A 21,373-nucleotide genomic window follows, 5' to 3' on the forward strand; every position below is an offset into this window, starting at 1 on the left:
GTACCTTACCATTCTAAGATTCATTTCTATTTCTTTGATGATTTTATTCCTTTCAAAAAACATGTTTAGGGTTTGAAGAATTGCCAAGTACTTCATAAATATGGCTTATTATAAATACTAAAAATTATACCTGGGTTGTAATGAAGGAAAGTAGAACTTGTTTTTATCTTTTATCTTTAGCATCCTGGTCCTCTCTGCTGTTATTGGGTGCATAATTCCACTGTTCTCTGCATTTGGTAGAATGCAGACATCCAGGTCATCGCTATAGCAACTCTTTACAAAACTAGAAAAGGTAACATCTGAAATTTTAAAAATATGTATCATAACATTATATCATATAAACCACCAGCCATAAATATCGAATATACAACTAAATATTGTTATAATAATGTATACCCTAAGTTAGTTAAAGCTATCCAGGATAGCCTTAGGAGTTTACATACATCTTGATATAAAATATCAGTAGTTCTTCAATACATGGACATTGCATGCAACAGAGAAGAGTATTTCAATACATTAAAGCTTTAAGAGCAATAAGGCTTTTCATTTGAGGCTTAATCAAAATCCATTCGTTTTACAGAAAGACAAACCCACTGCCAGATAAACTAAGTAACAGGGGAGAGACTACAATGGTACAAGAGATCTAATAGAAGATGAACTGCACCAGTCATGTCACAACTTTGATTTTAACCCTCGCTTCTCAACCATCTACTAAGCAACTTCAGATGAGACACAACTTCTACATTTCAATTTCCTCACTTGTATAATAGGAAAAATAACACCTAACCAAGAGAGTTCTTATGTAACCAAGTTAAATAATTGCTGTGTTAGCCGGGAGTGGTGGCTTATGCCTGTAATCCCAACACTTTGGGAGGCTGAGATGGGAGGACTGCTTGAGGCCAGGAGTTTGAGACCAGCCTGGTCAAGATAGCAAGATCCCATCTCATTATATTCAAATTTTTAAAATTTTTATTAAAAAATAATAGTTGTTGTAGAAAGCTCTTCAATATGTATAAAGCAGTGACTTTTGTAAGAAATTATAAACTACCATTGTGGCTATCAATACTCAGCAGGTTGGACAGCAAGCACTAGACCACAATGTACCTTTTTGTTTATAAAATTTCAGAATGCTATTAAAAATTTTATGCATGGATTATGAAATGGCACTGCCTAGATAAAATAAAACATCCTACCTTGAAGTTTCATGATTCCTGAAATTGAATGATCATTCCTCACTTTGTGCCATGGCTCCTGAGGCCACTGATTTTGTTCTGAGGTGAATACAGGCCACAGAATACCAATTCGACCTCCCCTTGGATTGGAAGGAGCTCTATCTGTTGATGTCAAGTTGGCTGAGTGCGGCTTCACTTTGTCCTGAATGCAGTCAAAAGAAGAGCTGGTGGCCACAATGACTGAATTCCTAAGCACAATCTGCACTTTTTTGATGGAATTTTGTGGAGCAGAAAATACATACACTACTGCCAAAAGACCAATAGTATTGTCTACCAGAGTAATGTTCTCTATCTCCACGCTGTTCTCTACATGCAACATGGCACCATAGTCAAAGTTCTTGAAAGCCAAGAAGCCAGAGATTCTGGTACAGTTGTCAAGTCCACTTTCCTTATAGAGATGAAGGCCATGAAGACTTGAATGCACCACATTGTCAGACCAAAGCAGTTCACAAGAGGAGCACTTGTGGCCTCGGATGTGAAAGCCAAGTCTCTCTGATCCTGCCACAACGTTGCCATGGAGGTTGATGTCCTTTACCTGGTTCACTTTGATTCCTGCCACCCAAATGGTGGACCATGCTGGCTGTGTCATCAGAACCACAAGGTTATTAGTGACAGTATAGGCCTGACCCTCTAAATCTATGCCATGGCCAGCTGTGCCAAACACAATATTGTCATTTAAAAGTACTCCATGATTGGCAGCTGCATGAATGCCCCCGCCACAGCTCTGGTGCAGAGTAGATGATATGATCCAGGATCCTGCTGACACATTACTGAATTCAACAGATGAGTACAATGGTGACCCAAAGTTCTGAATTTCCACATTAAGAAGTTGAAGGACACCTATAAACAAATGCATGTCATCAGGTACTTTCCTCTTCCCCACAAAAGGCTGAAGAATGGCCCATTTTAGGGCATTAAGATATGAACATTTTTAATGAAAATATAAGTTTATTCTCAACACCAACATTATATTTCACACCATAGATTCTCAACTAAAAATGTAGGAATCATTACAAGTATCACATTAATGCCTGAATTGCATGTGCAGTCTGAAGAGTCTGGTGACAGGACAGGGAAAGATAAGAGGAGAAATAGGAAAGAGGCAAACTTTGGGGATGGGCATGGCCAAGTTTAACGATTCTGTGTATTTGTCAGGGGCCGGGTCAAAGTACTGGGTAAGAATAGATTCTGGGTTTCTGGCCCTTCACCTCAAAGTCAAGTCTCCCTCTCAGTGTCTCAGTGACACCACGTGAAAGGCCACAGCTATTCCCATGAAGACACTGTACAAATGAATATTAAGCATTTCTGAAGAAGAGTATGAGTGCGAAATTTCTTTCTGCTCAGTTGATGCCCAGAAGCCTGATATTCCATACATGCTTCTGATTAAAACATGGTAGGAGCAATAACATGCTTTTAAAATCACTTTAAAGATTCTGTAAAATCTTTTCTATATTTTTATCCTGACTACACTCTATTCACTGTTTCATTTTTATAAGATTTTCTATATCTTTTATGTGAGGAGAAAATAGTGAATTATTTACTCTCATTTGTAGTTTTATTTGTACTGTTTTAAATAGATATTGTTAAAACACACTATAAAATACACCCAGTAGGTTGATTTAAAAATACAATGATTCAGCATACATACTTTTGGTAAAATTAATAATAACATGATTATAGATGAATTAATATGAAATAATAATGAGGTAAATTAAAAACTTTAACTCTCATATAACACTCATTATTTGCAGACACCGTTCTAATTCTTATTCATTTATTTATTCATACTCCTAATTTTCAAAAAAATCCTATGAGGTAGGTACAATTATTATCCCCATTTTACAGATAAGGAAATTGAGGCAGAGAAGAGTGAACTAACAAACTAGGACTTAAACTTAGGCATATGGATGAGAAGCCGCACTATTAACCCCATGCAGGCATCCTGGAAAGACAGAAAGACTTGGTGGTACAAAAGTAGCATCTCTGCATTATGATTCAGATAACTGCCCTATAGCTATGAGCCAATAATTAGTTGTGTGTCCTTTGCTAGGTAGGTCACAACTTTGGCTCCTTTTATTTCATTTTTAAGGTACTGACTAAAGTAAACTATAAAGTTATTTATCTCATTAAAAATAAAGGAAGCAATACATTTGAAGTTTCTGTTTCACTCTTTTAATAATAGTATTAATAGTATTTAAGTTTCAAAGGCAGTACAGCATAAACCCCTCATTTCTCCACTACCTTTTCAGAAATGAGAAGCTAGAACCCTTGCAAATCGGCTGCCATGAAGAAGCAAGTCCTTTTGAGAAAGACAGGCTAAGTAAAGGAACCTATACGTCTACTTGGGGCCAGGCAACAGGATTCCGAAGTATCTAAATTTCTCAGTGGGTGCTATTGAGGAGGCATTCGTAGATGGTGTGGACATATTCACAGAACAATAAAACATCCAAAAGCTATTTCTTGGGCAATATCCCTCACCAATAGCACATAGCTGAAAGAGCTGGCAAACCTGCTTCGTAGAACTTTGGCACAAAGAACACCAAATGCAAGCATAAGTCCATACATAAATAGCTTACTTTTAGCATTTAATGTGATTTTAGAATCTCTGTCAAGGCAACATGTCAGTATTGTTGTTATTTCCTAGGTTTCTTATAAATGATATTACAAGGGAGATAAATAAAGAGATGTGTAGGGCACGGCATGAGGGAAGGGCATGCAGCTCCCATACCCTCCCCGGGTGCGCCACCTTAGTCTAGGAAGCTCCACATGTTCAGCTATCCAGAAGCTCTCAGGATTATTTTAATTATCAGGTTTTTTAATGTCTTATACTTCCATGGATTTGATTCATAGTTTTAAACTGTACAAGGTCTTTTTACTTCTGTGCACACTAACCAATGACTGAAAATTAATCAATTAGTAAAGACTTAAAATGTCTTGAGCATTAAATAAAGAATTAAGCAATTTTTTTTGAGATGGAGTTTCACTCTGTTACCCAGACTGGAATGCAGTGGCATGATCTCAGCTCACTGCAACCTCCATCTCCAGGGTGCAAGTGATCCTACCACCTCAGCCTCCCAAGTAGCTGGGACTACAGGTGCATGCCACCATGCTTGGCTAATTTTTATATTTTTAGTAGAGACAGGGTTTCACCATATTGGCCAAGCTGGTATCGAACTCCTGACCTCAAGTGATCTGCCCACTTCAGCCTCCCAAAGTGCTAGGATTATAGGCATGAGCCACCGTGCCCAGCCTGAATGAAGCAATTATTTTATTCACAACTATTTTCCTATTTTTCCTTTTGAAAATCACTACTGAAAAATATTTCAGCAAGTTAAGTACAACTTGCTGGGTATTATTCAGGAAGAGAAGAATGATGGAGCCCTGTAATATAAAAGTAGGACTCAAAAGTCTTGGCCTGCTTTTCTGGTCTATAACAAATCAGTACCCATATCTGCCATCCCTGACCTACACCTGCAGATCCCTTCTTATTCAGGCCCTGGACTATGTTATAGAAAAATGTAAGCATTCTTAATGCAGGGTATAAACCTGAATTGAATTCTGGAACAGAAAAAAACTGATAAAATTTGAAGAAAGTCTTGAGTTTAGTTCATGGTCATGTACCAATGTTAATGTCTTTGTTTTGACAAATATGCTAGTATTATATCAGCTATTAATGGAAGAAAATTGAGTGAAAGGTATACAGGATCTCTCTATACTACCTTTGCAGCTTTTCTATAAATCCAAAATTATTACAAAATTAAGAGTTTAATTAACAAGAACCAGGCTCGAATCTACCACTTACTACTTGAATGACTTTCCTTACTCTTCATTTCTATTTTTCATTCATATTTATTAAGTACCTAATGTACAGCAGTTACCACACTAGGAAAACAGATGAAAGACCTATTTCTCACCTCAAGGAGTTTATAAGCTAATGAAGGAGCTACATAAATAAACAGGCAATTGTACTATAGACTCTATTTCCTGTAATAGGAATATAAATTTCTCTTATGAGGATTTTAGGATTAAATAAGATAAAATTTTCACTGTATGAAAACCAGCACAGTTTCTGGTCCACAAGAAGCACAAAATAGAGTTTCTGTTTCCCTTCCCCAGGGGATGATTTAAGGATCAGCATTGTTAGAAGTTTAGGATCAGGTCAGTCTTGCTGTTGGTTCTGCTCTGGCTTGGTGCTCAGCTGTAAGAACTGGCCTTCTGTCCTGTTCCTATGACCATGCTCCAGCTTGCCCTGTGGCTTCAGTTAACTGGGGCCTTATCTTGCTCTCTCCTTCCTGATTCCCCATCTTCCTCAACCTTAGAATGCGGTTCTTAAAAGAATGGTTCAATTCTTGAAAGATTTGAACCAGCCTTTGTCTCCATCATCTAGAGCAGGGTTCTCAACCTCAACACTATTGACATTTGGAGCCAGATACTCCTTTCCTATGGGTGGCCGTCCTGTGCATGCTAGATGTTTGGCACTACCCATACATGCCAGAAGCTCCCTCAAGTTGTGACAAATAAAAATGTCTCTAGATATTGCCAAATATCACCTGGGGTAGTGGGCAGAAATCACCACTGATAAGGGCTTATGGAGACAGAGCTTGTTCTATTAACTAGAAATCTTAAATGTTTGATTTAAGGTCCAAACACTGCCCTTTACAAAACTGGTAAAATAGTTGTGCCAACAGAGAGTGTCCCATACTGAATATATTTGGGAAGTGTTTAGATCCTTTATTCTCGGCCTTCCCCAGGCCGTTATATATTCATGTACACCACAATTTTATAAGTTGGAGCTATGGTGACAACCAAACTATTTGATCAGGAAAGAACTTTGGAATAATGTATAAGGAACACAAGTTTAAGAAATGAGGTCCTAATCAAATAATTTTGCAGCATTCCAAAAGGGCTAAAACTTGAAAGAAACAAGAAAGATTGAACTGATCCTTAAAGCAGTCTAGAATATGGAAATCATTTTTATTTAAATTTACGCTATTAATTTATAGCATGAACTGATGCCTGCCATCAGATATAGCATGCTACTGGGAAAGAGTAATAGAAATTCAGGAAAGAGATAAAATTGAAGTGGTCATTAAATCATCTATAATTTCAAAGCAGAGGAAATTTCACATCTGCTGAAAGATGTTTTCTTTGAGGTAAAATGTGCATATGTGCTGAGTGCTAGTATATTATTTTAACATCACACTGATAATTAAGCACAGATTAGGACTGAAAATTCATAGCTTCTCCAAGCACAAAGGAACTATCTCATTTGAACATTTTGTTTTATAAATGAAAATTCTCACAGTTGGGATTTCTGGGTGTCCCAGATGAATAGGCTCCAACTGGTAATGGCCAATTACTTAAAATTTCATTTACCTGAAAATTCTTCTCGGCTGGACTTCCTGAAGGACCCCACAAACAGTCTCCCCCTACATGATACATCAGGCTGAATTTGTATATTTCGGGTCAACAGTCCAACCTCAGCAGCCAAACGAATGTGCCGGCCATCCTCCGTGACATGTACACTTCCTGGGGCAATAGGAGTTGGGGGAAAAAAAAACTTTAAAAACCTGTTTCAAAAATCACTAGCTGGGGACCCAGCAAACCTGAGAAATGAAAACATCCTTTCCCCTCAGAAGTTCTACCAACATTAAGGTCTGCTTTTCCTCGGGCATTCTCCACAAAGGTCAGCTGAGAAATAAAATAACCCATTCACTTGTCTCTCTTTGGGATCAGAGTCAGAGTGTTTGAGCAAGAATTCATTTCTTCTTAATAACTGTGGGTACTGGGACAGGTCACTGGTTCAGGGAAGTCAGGGCAGACCTGTCCAATTAGTGGGGTCCCCAACCTGCCTTAAATAGGTCAGCGTGAGACTTCAGTGTTGGGCTGTACATTGTCCATGGACCTCTTTCATGAGAGTGAGGAGTCCCAGATCAACTGAGGCAGTGACAGAGCAAAAGCAGCTGTGTGTAAAAGGAAAGCGAGAAGCAGCACCAGGCAGCAGCAGCGCCCTCTCATGATGGATCTTCCACTCATCACGGCCTGAACAGCTTCCACAGCAGTGGGAACTAAGCATCTTGCTAGTTTGTTTTACTGTCTACCATTTGCATTTCACCTTGCATTTTACTGAAATCATTGCTGAAGATTTCTTTTTTCCTTGCCACTTATTAAAAAAGAAATGCTCCTGGGAACATTGATTTAGACAGAGCTTTAGACATTCCTGGTGAAACCGTGGATTTGCCTCTCACGTATCAGAGACAAAAAGACATTCTCCATCCCCTTTATTTCCACAGTTTATTACTGATTAGCTATATCTCCTGGATTAGATTTATTTATTAGACTGAATCAGGAAGGTTATTGTGATTTATTATTTATATGTAGTACATTCTAACTGTGTATTATGTATAAAAATATTTGGTACCTTTTTTATTTAAAAAAAAGGTCTGGGCTTCTTTCATTTTTTGTAGTAATAGTAATAGTAGTAGTTAATACATAAAATGTACTTCATGTCAGGAAGGACACATTTCTAAGTATGGAAACTGAAATCATTATTTACAGTAACTACAATATTCTAAGGGATTATAATTCAATGTGTCAGGAAATAAACTGGAAACTCAGTGCCCATGAGTTTTATTCTGGCTTAGCCAGAAAACTGCCCAGTGACCTTGAACAAGACTCTCAACCCTTCTGCTCTTAGACTTGCCATTATAAATAAAAAGCAAAATGTGTGTGCATGTGTATGTGTGTATGTGTATAACATCCAAGTATTCTTTAAAAATAAAGCAACAAAATTAATGAAGGAATAGAGATAAGGCCACGTAGCATGAGTCTAGGGCAACAGGAAGGCATTGTTCTTCCCCTCTGAATGGCAATCAGATCCAAGGTCCCCAGCTAGGTTACCAAACATGGTCTTCCTAGCTCATTCACTTACCTTAACCAACAAACCAAAGCCTTACCAATGTGCCGGTGTTTGAGCCGTTCATAGATCCTCACATGGTGGCCCTTGACTTCTTTCACAGTGAGGACCTCTGCTTCATGAGGCTCATAAGAAGAGGAGCTAAGGACTATTTTGTCATGGGGGCGCCAATCCACTGCATCTTCTACTATAATTCTGTAACAGCATAAAAATGGCATTGGATATACTAACAGTGCAGCACAAATCATCTATTAACTCCAGAGCAAGAAAAGGAAATCCACTGTGACCAACATATCCCACCAGAGAAACTGAAATAGAAATAAGACATGGCAGTGGAAAAAGCCTTTTGCAAACAGTTTAATTTAGCTAATGGAGTCAGTTTTCTGGCTTGAAAATGTATATGTTACAGAGACAGTGAAGATATTCCATGACCCCTGAAATACAACAAAGGAATAAAAAACAATAAAAGTTCCAGAGGTTAGTACACATGTCTACATCAGCAACCTTCTTTCTGGATTAGGGAACAGATTCAATAATAACAGCATTTCAGAAAAGAACTTTCCTCTAATTTTCTAGAGAAATATAATGCCATTTTTCGACAACTTTGGACATTTTGGACAACTTTTCATCATGTGTTACAAATCCTACCTTCATGATGAAACAGATACAAGTGTGAATCGTAGAGGTGTCACTTACTAGCTGTGTGACCTTGAGAAGTCACTTCACTCCTCGGCTTCATATCCTCATCTGAAAAGGCTATATTTGTACTTTCTGTCTTCTCTTTCATCACATTATGAAACAATGAGGGTTGTGTTCATTTTTGGTATTTTTCAAGACACACATTTAATACAGTTTTTGTTCAGTCTTTCACTGCCGCCTAGCATTCCCTCTGAATATGACTGTTTTATTTTCTTCATAGTCATTACCAACTTCAACACCATAAATTTAATTGCCTGCTTCATTAGCTAATGCCCAAAGTTTAGCAAGCTTTGATAAAGAGTCTCCTCTATAGTGAATGTTCATTCAGACAACAGTGTCCATGTGCAGGGCATTCAATCATGCAACCTTTATTGACCGAGCAAATCTTATGCACCAGACAATATAGTAGATGCTAGAGACATACGATAAATAAAACATATGTCATTTGTATTAAAATACATAACTTAAATTCTGCCTAGCACATATCTTTAAAGAGTCTATTGTATGGGTGTGTATTACACAGTATTCTGTGTAATACTATGGGAGTACCTATTAATAATACAGATGTTTAATATATAGTATTAAGCCCCCAAAAGGAAACATAAATTAAACCTAATCATTTGCAAGCCAATGGCATGAGTCTAATAAATGAAATATTATAATTAATTCACATCTACGTACCTAAGGTTGGAGAAAGAGTCATAGAGAAGACAAAAAAACTACTATCAATTGATGCAACTTTAATGAAGGAATTTAGAGTCTTAGCTCTGTTCCTGATTTGCTATGACTTCCTAGAAAACTCCCAGTTACAGAATATTTAAGCACCACAAGCTTTGAAAGGCAAGGAAACTAAGTTCCAAATAGATTTAAATAACAAAATGTAAGACTAGATAAATACATGGAGCCAGTGATTGAATTAGGACAAAGGAAGACTACCGATGAAGTCCAGCATTTTTTCCACTAAATAATCTCATTTTGCCTGTCTTATTTTTAGTTCTTCAGGCGCTAAATGGTATTAGAAAAAGAGTATTCCCACATTTCATAATCTATGAAATTATAAGAAGTCTATGATCCATACAATGGAATACTGTATAGCCATTTTTAAAGTATTTTGTTGAAGAGCACTGAATTACAAGAAATTTTGTTCATGATGTATTGATTTCAAAAAGCAGGACATAAAATAATATGCTCCATTTTTTAATAAAAATGATACATGCACAGAAAATAGGAAAGATGCATGTTAAAATGTTAGCCTACCTATGGATGGTGGGATTATTAGTGATTTTCACTGAAATCTCAATTTTCTAACTTATCAGGTAGTATATTGTATTTAGGGAAAAAAAAGTCAATCTGCTGTATAATTGAAATTAATCCTTTACTTCATAGTTAGTATTTCTCAGTAGTCCCCAAGCTTTTTGGCACCAGGGACCAGTTTTGTGAAGACAATTTTTCCACAGGGGAGATGGATTCGGGATGAAACTGTTCTACCTCAGATCATCAAGCATTAGATTCTCATAAGGAGCATGCAACCTAGATCCCTCACATACACAGTTCACAACAGAGTTTGCATTTTTATGAGAATCTAATGACCCCTGATAAGACAGGAGGTGGAGCCCAGGCAGTAATGCTCCCTTGCCCACCACTCACTTCCTGCTGTTCGTCCTGGTTCCCGATAGGCTAAGGATCTGTACTGGTCTGTGGCCCTGGGGGTTGGGGACTCCTGACCTAGACAATCTTTTTATTATTATTTATATTGTTGAATAAAGCTCTTCAAATAATAGGTCACTATAATATTCTCAAAAGTTTCATGTGAAAGTGAGATTAAAACTCATCCACATGAGATTTTTTAGGGCAGTATTCTGTGTAATACTATGGGAGTACATATATACGATCACACATTTGTAAAAATCCATAGAACTGTTTAACATTGAGTGAACACTAATGCAAATTTAAAACTCATAAAGCCTCATTTTCTAACTTCCTTATATAAGCCATCTGCTCCAGCCAGATGAATCAGTTCACTCTCCCCTACTTTGCTCTTCAGGTCTCTCATTCTTGAAAATGGACACAAGTCACTATGGTCACTATGCCTTCAAGAAGTCTTCAATGGGAGTCTCTTTCCACTGAATGCCCAAAGCCTCCCCACTTTCTGTACCACCATCAATTTGACATAACAAATGCTGTTTATTGCCTTGTGACTGATTTTGTATTCTTGTCTTCTGTGACCATTCAACTTTTTTATTGTTCATTGATATTTAATAAAAATAAGACTATATAAGGCCAGGTACAGTGCCTCTTGCCTTATAATCCCAGTACTTTGGGAGGTCGAGACAGGAAGATCACTTGAACCCAGGAGTTTGAGACCAGTCTGGGCAACTAGAGTGATCCCATCTCTACAAAAGTGAAAAGAAAAAAAAATGTAGCCTAGCATGATGTCACGCACCTGTGGTCCCAGCTACTTGGGAGGCTGAGGTGGGAGGATGGCTTAGGCCCCTGAGGTTGAAATTGGAGTGAGCTATGATCATGCCACTGTACTCCAGCAGCCTGGGCAACAGAATGAGACCCTGCCAAAAGAGAGAGAGAGAGAGAGAGAGAGAAAACAAAGCAAACAGGAAAAAATCACTATCTAAACCCCATAGCACCTAACAATGTTCTAGGAATTATTAAAATTATTAGTTCAAACTTTATATTAAAAACATAAATAAACTTAATCTGACCTTTTCTGTTCTGGCTTCCCAAACCTTATGAGTTCATTAAAATGTATCTTTCCTCTATACTCCTGAAGTCTTTCGGGTTCTATACATCATGAGAACTATACACAGATGTCAAAGGAGCATTGCCCCTTCCACTTCTATGTCCATATAGCACAGTGGTAACTTCAGAGGAAACTGGGGTCTCAGTATCAATAGCCTAGTTGGTTCTGCTCGTCAAATGTCAGTTTTCCTTAAATTCCAACATCCGCTATTCCTAGTTCCAGTCTTCAAACATTATGGTTACCCTTCAATCATACAAAGAAATCTTAGCTTAACGACTGGCTCAAAATCCCAGCTATATTCCCTGTATTCTATGCCTCTGATTAGTATGACTCCCAGATCTTCAGGGAAGAGGTGAGACTTGCTTGTTGTTATGAGCAAAACATACCTCAAATAATAAATAAACAAAAAATTTAAAGACTTTTTTTCAACATAATTGTACCTAAATGGAAACCATACGAGAAGAGAGAGAAAATTATGAATAATCACTGTGGAAGTCTTTTTAAAGATAACTCTAAGAAAATATAAAGAAAATATCAGTACAGTTTCTTTATTTTGGCATAACTTTTGACCTAGTTCAGAGAAAAATAATATTTACTAGACAAAAATATAATACTTATTATTTACAGAGAATTTAAAAATGCTTCAAAATTTGATTTAAAAATTTTTACAAAAATGTGTAAGACATTCACATGTAAACACCTACAACTTAAATGAATTTGTTAACTTAATACTTGTAAGATCTTAATGATAATAACGGCATTTGACCACAGGCTCAGAGTGTACAGATCACAAAACATGCCCCGTCTCACCTGCACCTCCAGGAATAGGGATGGCCACAGATTTCTGAACTCTACTAACATTTAGTCTTTTTCATTTTGTAACTTCAGTTTAAAATTTTTCTATCAGTGCCATTAAAATGTAATGAGGATTCTCAGACTGTATTATTCTACGCTTGATAGTGAAGAAATCGAATTCTATAATGATGCTGGTAAAGATGGTGAGTGACAACAATTATAGCTATAGTCAATACCAATTATTTGTCTACCTGACTTCCTCTCTGCTTCATTCCAGGAAATCCCTCACACCTCATCTGAGAACTGCTCCCATCCACTATACTGAAATCTGTGATAGCTGCAGGTTAAAGTCCCACAAACCCTTCACCAAAGGCTGGGCATAGGATCCAAACTGCATTCATTCACCAAAATCTTTCCACTGGAATTTTGAATGAAACTGAGGGGAATTAGTAGTAACCTCCTCACTGGTGGTAAAGCTAGGAAAAGCCAAACAGATCTGAGTTCACTTGTACCATACAGAATGAAGAAAACTATTCTCCAGTAGAAAAAAAAGAGGTTGAAATAAAGAAGTAAAAAAGTAGAGGAGGAGAGGAAGGGCTTGATACAGTCTTTAAAATGGCTTAAGAAGGGTTACTTTTGTTTGAGTTCATTGTAGATTCTGGATATTAGCTCTTTGTCAGATAAGTAGGTTGCAAAAATTTTCTCCCATTTTGTAGGTTGCCTGTTCACTCTGATGGTAGTTTCTTTTGCTGTACAGAAGCTCTTTAGTCTAATTAGATCCCATTTGTCAATTTTGTCTTTTGTTGTCATTGCTTTTGGTGTTTTAGACATGAAGTCCTTGCCCATGCCTATGTCCTGAATGGTATTGCCTAGGTTTTCTTCTAGGGTTTTTATGGTTTTAGTTCTAACATTTAAGTCTTTAATCCATCTTGAATTGATTTTTGTATAAGGTGTAAGGAAGGGATCCAGTTTCAGCTTTCTACATATGACTAGCCAGTTTTCCCAGCACCATTTATTAAATAGGGAATTGTTTCCCCATTGCTTGTTTTTCTCAGGTTTGTCAAAGATCAGATAGTTGTAGATATGCGGCTTTATTTCTGAGGGCTCTGTTCTGTTCCATTGATCTATACCTCTGTTTTGGTACCAGTACCATGCTGTTTTGGTTACTGTAGCCTTGTAATATAGTTTGAAGTCGGGTAGTGTGATGCCTCCAGCTTTGTTCTTTTGGCTTAGGATTGACTTGAAATTTACAAGAAAAAAACAAACAACCCCATAAAAAAGTGGGCAAAGGACATGAACAGACACTTCTCAAAAGAAGACATTTATGCAGCCAAAAAACACATGAAAAAATGCTCATCATCACTGGCCATCAGAGAAATGCAAATCAAAACCACAATGAGATACCATCTCACACCAGTTAGAATGGCAATCATTCAAAAGTCAGGAAACAACAGGTGCTGGAGAGGATGTGGAGAAATAGGAACACTTTTACACTGTTGGTGGGACTGTAAACTAGTTCAACCATTGTGGAAGTCAGTGTGGCGATTCCTCAGGGATCTACAACTAGAAATACCATTTGACCCAGCCATCCCATTACTGGGTATATACCCAAAGGACTATAAATCATGCTGCTATAAAGACACATGCACACATATGTTTATTGCGGCACTATTCACAATAGCAAAGACTTGGAACCAACCCAAATGTCCAACAATGATAGACTGGATTAAGAAAATGTGGCACATATACACCATGGAATACTATGCAGCCATAAAAAATGATGAGTTCATGTCCTTTGTAGGGACATGGATGAAATTGGAAATCATCATTCTCAGTAAACTATCACAAGAACAAAAAACCAAACACTGCATATTCTCACTCATAGGTGGGAATTGAACAATGAGATCACATGGACACAGGAAGGGGAACATCACACTCTGGGGACTGTTGTGGGGTGGGGGGAGGGGGGAGGGATAGCATTGGGAGATATACCTAATGCTAGATGACGAGTTAGTGGGTGCAGCGCACCAGCGTGACACATGTATACATATGTAACTAACCTGCACAATGTGCACATGTACCCTAAAATTTAAAGTATAATAATAAAAGAAAAATAAAATAAAATAAAATAAAAAATAAAAAATAAAAAAATAAAAAAATAAGAAGGGTTACTTTTACTTGTACTTTCGACTTAAAGAGTCCCGATTGCCACAATAGCTACCCTGTCTTAAGGCTTACACTGTGCCAGAAACTGGGCATAACACCTCATGTGCATTAACTCCCTCAATCCTTATAACTATTCTATTAGCGATGTATTGTTACTCACATAATTAAAGAAAATAAAACTGAGGCTCAGAGAGAGTAATTTACTCAAAGTTACACCTTTAGCTAACTACCTAACTAGAATTAGTCTGCCTGCCCTCAAAGTTCAAACTCCTTTTCATTGCAGAATATATTTCCAACCTACCTTCCAAACATATGCCTTTCACCAGCATCATAATAGTAGTAAATTTGGGAATAGAACCCAGTAGTTTATTGGACCTCTAACATATGAAAAAAAATCATCATCTTTTAGAGGTTACATATGTGATCCTGAACTCTTGCCAATGAATGCATAAGGCCACCAACTCTATATTCTAATACTTAAACTAAGTTGTTATAATAATAAAGTTTGAGGAATGAGCAAAATAAATTATAGTAGTATTTGAAATTAAATTCAAGATTCTCTCATTTGTTAGATAATATGCCATTGAACCAAGAAGCTCAATAAGTTCTGATTTCTAGAAAATACACATCAAGTCAATGTAGCATGCATTTATTGGAGCACTTCTTTATGTTCTGCTGTGCACTAGACACTAATATACCAAATCAACAATAACAAAAATATATCTCTCCCCTATAGAAGCCACTTGGAGGAACAGGACACACAAATGTTAAACATCTTAGTGTTATGTTTTTCTTAAAATTACAAATCATAAAATCACATCTTACGTTCAGATGATGGGAAAATTTGTAGAGTCGGAGATACCTAAAGTCCTGTGTCTGATGTAACGGAATCTTTAAGGATAAGTAGGAAGTTATAGAGTCAAGGAGGAGATGCAAGAATACTGCATCTGATACTCTTATTTCATTTATTAGGTACTTAAGGAGCCAGTACAAAAGTTGTTGTAGAGAGCCATGCGTGAAGTGCTGAAATGAGAATGTAGCAGATGGGAAAGAAAAAAGAAATATTCCAAACAAAATATATACAAAGAACATATCATTAATTTAACATAGGAGATAAAGGAATAGATATAATCAATTATGACATTCAATTTAAAGATTTAGGGCCTGGAGAAAAGGATGAGGTAACAAATGACTTGATTTCTTATTCAGTTCACAGTTTCTTCCTTGTAAATAACAGACTATGTTAATAAATCACTTCAGACACCTCATACCTGTCAAAATTACCAAAACAGTGAAAGATAACAAACGTTAGTGAGGATGGAAAGAGAAGAGAACCCTTGCATACTGTTAGTAGAAATGTAAATTAGTACAACCATTATAGAAAACAGTTTGGAGGGTCCTCAATAATTAAAAATAGAATATGATCCAGCAATCCATCTTCTAGATATCTATTCCAAGGATATGAAATCAGTATGTCTGAGATATTTGCACTCCCATGTTCACAGCAATGTTATTTGCAAGAGCCAAAATATAGAGTCAATCTAGGTGCCCATCGACAAGTGAATGGATAAAGAAAATGCAGTATTCACGTACACTCTGGAATACTATTCAGCCTTTAAAAAGAAGAAAATCTGGTCATTAGCATCAACATAGATGAACCTGGAAGACACTATGTTGAGTGAAATGATCCAGGCCCAAGAAGACAAATACCACATGATCTCACTTGCATGCAGAATCAAAAAGAGTGGAATTCACTGAACCAGAGAGTAGAATGCAGGTTACCAGAGGCTGCTGGTTTGGCTGGTGGTGGGGGGAAGCAAAGGTTGAAGAAATGTTGATAAAAGAATACAAAATCTCAGTTAGATAGGAAGAATAAATTCAAGAGATCTATTGTGCAACATAGTGACTACAGTTATTAATATATTGTATTCTTTAAAAATGCTGAGTGTGGATGTGAAGTATCCTTACCACAAAAAAAGATAACTACATGAGATAATACATATGTTAATTATGTAGATTTAGCCAATCCACAATGCAATACATGCATCAAAACATCATGTTGTACACCATAAATACATAAAATTTTTACTTGTCAATTAAAAAATAAAACGAAATAAGTCAATCACTTGAGAAAGAAAGGATAACAGGACAAAGAGACTGGATGTCTTATATATTTTCTTGAAAATTTAATGAGATAAGAAATAAGAAAAAATAAGAATTTGGGGGAAGTTTCCTCATAATCCAGCTCTTCTCCCTGTTTTCCCCTTCTCAGTAAATGGCAGCTCTCCTTACCTAGTTTCTTAGGTCAAAAATTTTAGAGTGATCTTTGACTCTTTCTCTTTTCCTCAATATTCAGTCCATCAGGAGTCATGTCACTTCTGTCTTCAACATATATTTAGCCACATCTTTACTCCTCCATCACTGCCATCCTAATCTAAGCCATCATCATGTGTTACCCAAAAAATTGCCATAGCAATGTCTTAACAGTTAAGTGTCTCTATTTCCACTCTTATCTCTTCCTCATCACCACCACCAATAGTCAATTCTCCACACATCATAAATCAGATTAAAGTATAAGTCAGGCTCTGTCCATGCCTTGTTTAAAATCTTCCAATGGCCAAGATAAAACCTAACCTTTATCATAAGATTGGTTGACAAATAACCATTTAATTTCAAAGATCACATGGCTACCCTTCAAAGACTCACAGTAAAAGACATACATAACACTTGTAATGGGTAAAAGCAATTTTTTGTGTCTAAATCTAACTTGTCTTGATTTATTTACAATCCAAATAAAACCTCAACAGTTTTGTTCATCAGTCTTCACAAGTCAACTCAAGCAAGCAACAACAGAGAGTAATTTAGAGATAAATTGATAAAACACAGAATAAAAGAAAGTAATTTTTCTTCAAAATATCTTGCTAAGCTTACTTTGGTTGATTGTGTAAGATACAAGCTTATGAAGTTAACATGAAACTTTTCCTCCGAAGTTTTCACACTACCATTATTCATATATATATATATATTCAGGTATCAAATTCTTTTGGTGAAAATTCACGAAACAGTTCATCTGAAATATGCTTATATCACAATATATTAGAAAGACAAAGACTTATTGAATTGACTTTTAAGATTGTAGAGCCATGTTTAAAAAGGTGGCCTAAATAAGGTCTGTAGCTCAGTTAATACCGTACCAATATCAACTTGCCAGATTTGCTAATGTTCTATAGTTATGTAATATGCTATCATCAGGGAACACTGAGTGAAGGGTATATGTAAACTACTATTTTTGCAACTTATTTTGAGTCTGAAGTTATTTTTAACATTTTTAAAAAGGTTTTAAAAAGAAAGAATTCCATAAAATGAATATACTACATTAATTGCACATCATTTGTATAAACTCATTAAATTATTCCTCCTCAGGACTGATACTAAGAAATTTTGTTTTTAATGTTTGTAATATGTAGAACACACGCAATGGAATCAGACAAATCAGGGTAAAAAATCCAGCCTCAGGAATTTCTAGCTTTATGAACTTGGAATATTTACTTAACTTCTCCAGCCTCAGTTTTCATATCCATAAAATGCAGATAATACCTAACTTATAGCATTGAAAGATTTAAATGAGATAATGTATGTAAAATGCTTAGTAGAGGCCTGACATATAACAAGCTTACATGATAAGAACCAAATAAATGGTAGCTAGTTAATGACTATGGATAGTTTTAATTAATAAAATTGAGTTCCTTTCAAAATAGCCTGTAGCTCAGACTCTGAATGAGGTTTTTAACACATTCTTATAAGAAAAATCCATTCATATGGTTCCTGCCAAATTCCAGCTTGCTAACCTTTTAATTATAATTAAAGTTTCTTATTGATCCTTGTTAGAAATGCTTACTTCACAAATCCTTTTGAATATCAGAAAAGCACTTTAAATTCAACATGACCTAATCTGAATTCATAATCTTTTCTCTAAACTTAGTCCTCCACAAGTGAATGACACCACTATCCAGCTACACAAACCAGAAACCAAGAATGCACTTCATATTCAATGTATCTTATAGAGTTTATCTCCTGCCTCTAAATCTGCCCACTTCTCCATTGCTCCTGCAGCCCCTGACTACAATTACACTGTCTCTTGCTGGGTGTCTCTGGATCTACTTTCGACCTCTCCTGCTGTCTACATTCTGCCTACAATATTTTAGATGTAGAAGTATGATAATAAGTGCTACCTCCTATCCATACTATCCCCTTAAAAACCTACAACAGCTTCACAATGCTCTTGGGGTAAAAACTAAAATTCTTGATATTGCCAATGTATGTGGCCCTGACACTTAACCAACTCCTTGGAACCCTGTCATGATCAGCCCCTACTCTCCACATCAACCATCACGGTATTCTTTCAGACCCTCATGTTCTCCATTCTCCCTCCTACCACAGAATCACGTCTCCACCCTCTGCTTCTCAATCACCTGTGTTGACTCCTCAATATCTAAAAAGTTAGAATGCCCCCAATCTCAATCCCATGCTCCAAATCTCTCTTCTACCCATGTCTTCTTCAATAATGACATCACCTACTTCCAAGATGGCTGTTTCCAAGCCCTAAATTATGCATCTGATTTTCTTCTTGGCATCTACTCTTGGTGTCTCCAACTTCGTATGCCCCTGCTGCCTTCCACCCTGACAAACCTATTCCCCTCTCAGTCTTCCCAACTCAGTGCGTGCTTCCTCCATTCATCAGTGTGCTCCATTAAAACACCTACAGCACTCTTTCCTTGCCTCCACATGCAGTCATCAGGAGGACCAGTTGTTCTCTCCATCTCCACTGCCTCTTCCAGAGTCCCAGATACATGATTTCTGGCCTCAACTGGCCTCCTAACTGATATCCCAGCTCTACTGTTATCTCCACAATCTATCATCTACACAGCCAGAGAAGTTTTTTTAACAAAAATCAGATTCCACCATCCTCCTGCATAAAACCCTTTAGTGATTTCCCCTTTGACCTCTTATACCTGAACAAGGTCCTGTATGACTTGGCACTTGCCATATCAGACAATGCTGCCCTCTGCTCACTCTGCCCCAGCTATAGTGACCTTCTTCCTGTTTCCCCCCTACCCCCACCCTAGGCCAGCTGGTTCCCTCCCATCCTTCAGGTATCAGCTCAAATTTCTCTTCCTCAAAGAGACTTTCCCTGTCCATTCAACCTAAAATGGTACCCTTCACATTTTCTGCCCCAGCTATTTTTGATCATATCACCATATTGACTTCCTTACCAGCATATTTTATAATCTCAACCACGTCATTTATATTTCTGTATTTGTTTGAGTATCGTCCTTCTCTCAACTAAGATCTGAGCTCCCAGAGGGCAGCAATCTCTTCTAATTTGCAATCTCTTCTATATGTCTAGTGCTTACAGTCCAACCTGGCACATAGTAAATATTCCTCAGATATTTGCTTAATAATTGAATGCTGTTTGCTCTGGCTAGAACACCGTTTCCACATATAACCCACTTTGCTTAATTAATGTCCACGCTTCTTTCAGATCCCACCTCTGAAATTATGCTTCAGGGAAGCCTTCTCCAACTTCCCATAAATGCCTCAAGTTGACATATTCATGTTTTCAGAATCCTATATAACCCACCCCTTCACAGAATTTACCATGTATGTAATTTTACATTTACTATTTGATTAACGTTTGAGTTTTTACTTAATATTATATCTCCAGATCATAGCTCAATGTTTGACAAACATAAGCATTTGTGAAAATCATGTCAAATAAATAATTTTAAATAACTATGAACATAATACCTACTCTACAAAGAAATTCTGTACATAGAGAAAAGCACACCAAAGCATACCTATCAAGATAGCTACCTATCATTTCACCAACAGGGATCCCTGCTGTGCTGTATGTCCTTCCAGGGATTTCCCTATTATGTATATGCATACATATTTTTATTTCTTTATCTACAAAACTAGGCTAGTATGTAAGATTAATTCCCATGTGAATGAGAACCTCTGCTCTATTTTGCCAACTTGGAATTCACTATTTTCCATCTTTGCCAAATTAAAATTTAAAAATGGTATTCCATTACTGTTTTAATTAATATTCAATTCCAGTAAAGATTACCATTTTTTCTATATGTTTATTAGCAAGATGTATTTTTTTTGTGGCTTACATATTCAAACCCTTTCACAGATATGTTTCTGGTGTATTCATATTTTTATTTTCATTCTTGACATATAAAAAATATTAGTCCTTCATCTGTACTATTGTATGCTGCAAATATTTTCTTTTTTTTTATTTTGTTATTATTATACTTTAAGTTTTAGGGTACATGTGCACAGGGAGGGATAGCATTAGGAAATATACCTAATGCTAAATGACGAGTTAATGGGTGCAAACATTTTCTAGTTGATCATTTGTCATCACATTTTGTAACTGACATGCAGAAATACTGACCTTGTTATATTGTCAAATCTATTATTTACTGCTGTGGCTATTGTTTTGCTTGTTATGATCACAGCAGTCTTTAATACTTTAAATTACATGTTTACTTAAATTTTCTTCAAATAATTTTATGGTTTTAATTTTTTTACATTTTGTTTTCTAATCCACCTATAATTTAGAGTAAAACATAAAGTGGGAATCTAATTTTATATTTTTCTAAAGGATTTACTAATTATTCCAGCCTGTCTTCAACTAAATTCAAATGCTAATTTATTCAAATTCTAAAAATAATGCATGACTGTGTTTATTTCTTGGTATTCTTTTTAGTTTTGGTGCCAACAACAGATTACTCATATTAG

The 21,373-nt window shown here is 36.4% G+C and overlaps 1 protein-coding gene across 6 annotated transcripts in view; it reads right to left on the bottom strand.

Annotated features, from left to right (window-relative positions):
- PKHD1 (PKHD1 ciliary IPT domain containing fibrocystin/polyductin) overlaps window positions 1-21,373 on the bottom strand; it is a 484,536-nt gene that overhangs the window by 133,466 nt on the left and 329,697 nt on the right. For all 6 annotated transcript variants that reach the window (XM_518534.6, XM_016955664.3, XM_009451446.4 and 3 more), the window contains 4 exons: window positions 8,189-8,343; window positions 6,609-6,761; window positions 1,194-2,072; window positions 131-299 (listed from right to left, as the gene is read on the bottom strand). In XM_518534.6, coding sequence (XP_518534.5) covers window positions 131-299; window positions 1,194-2,072; window positions 6,609-6,761; window positions 8,189-8,343 — 1,356 coding nt within the window. The remainder of the gene's footprint in view (window positions 1-130; window positions 300-1,193; window positions 2,073-6,608; window positions 6,762-8,188; window positions 8,344-21,373) is intronic.

Source organism: Pan troglodytes, chromosome 5 (genome assembly GCF_028858775.2).
Source record: "Pan troglodytes isolate AG18354 chromosome 5, NHGRI_mPanTro3-v2.0_pri, whole genome shotgun sequence".
Lineage (NCBI taxonomy): Eukaryota > Metazoa > Chordata > Mammalia > Primates > Hominidae > Pan > Pan troglodytes.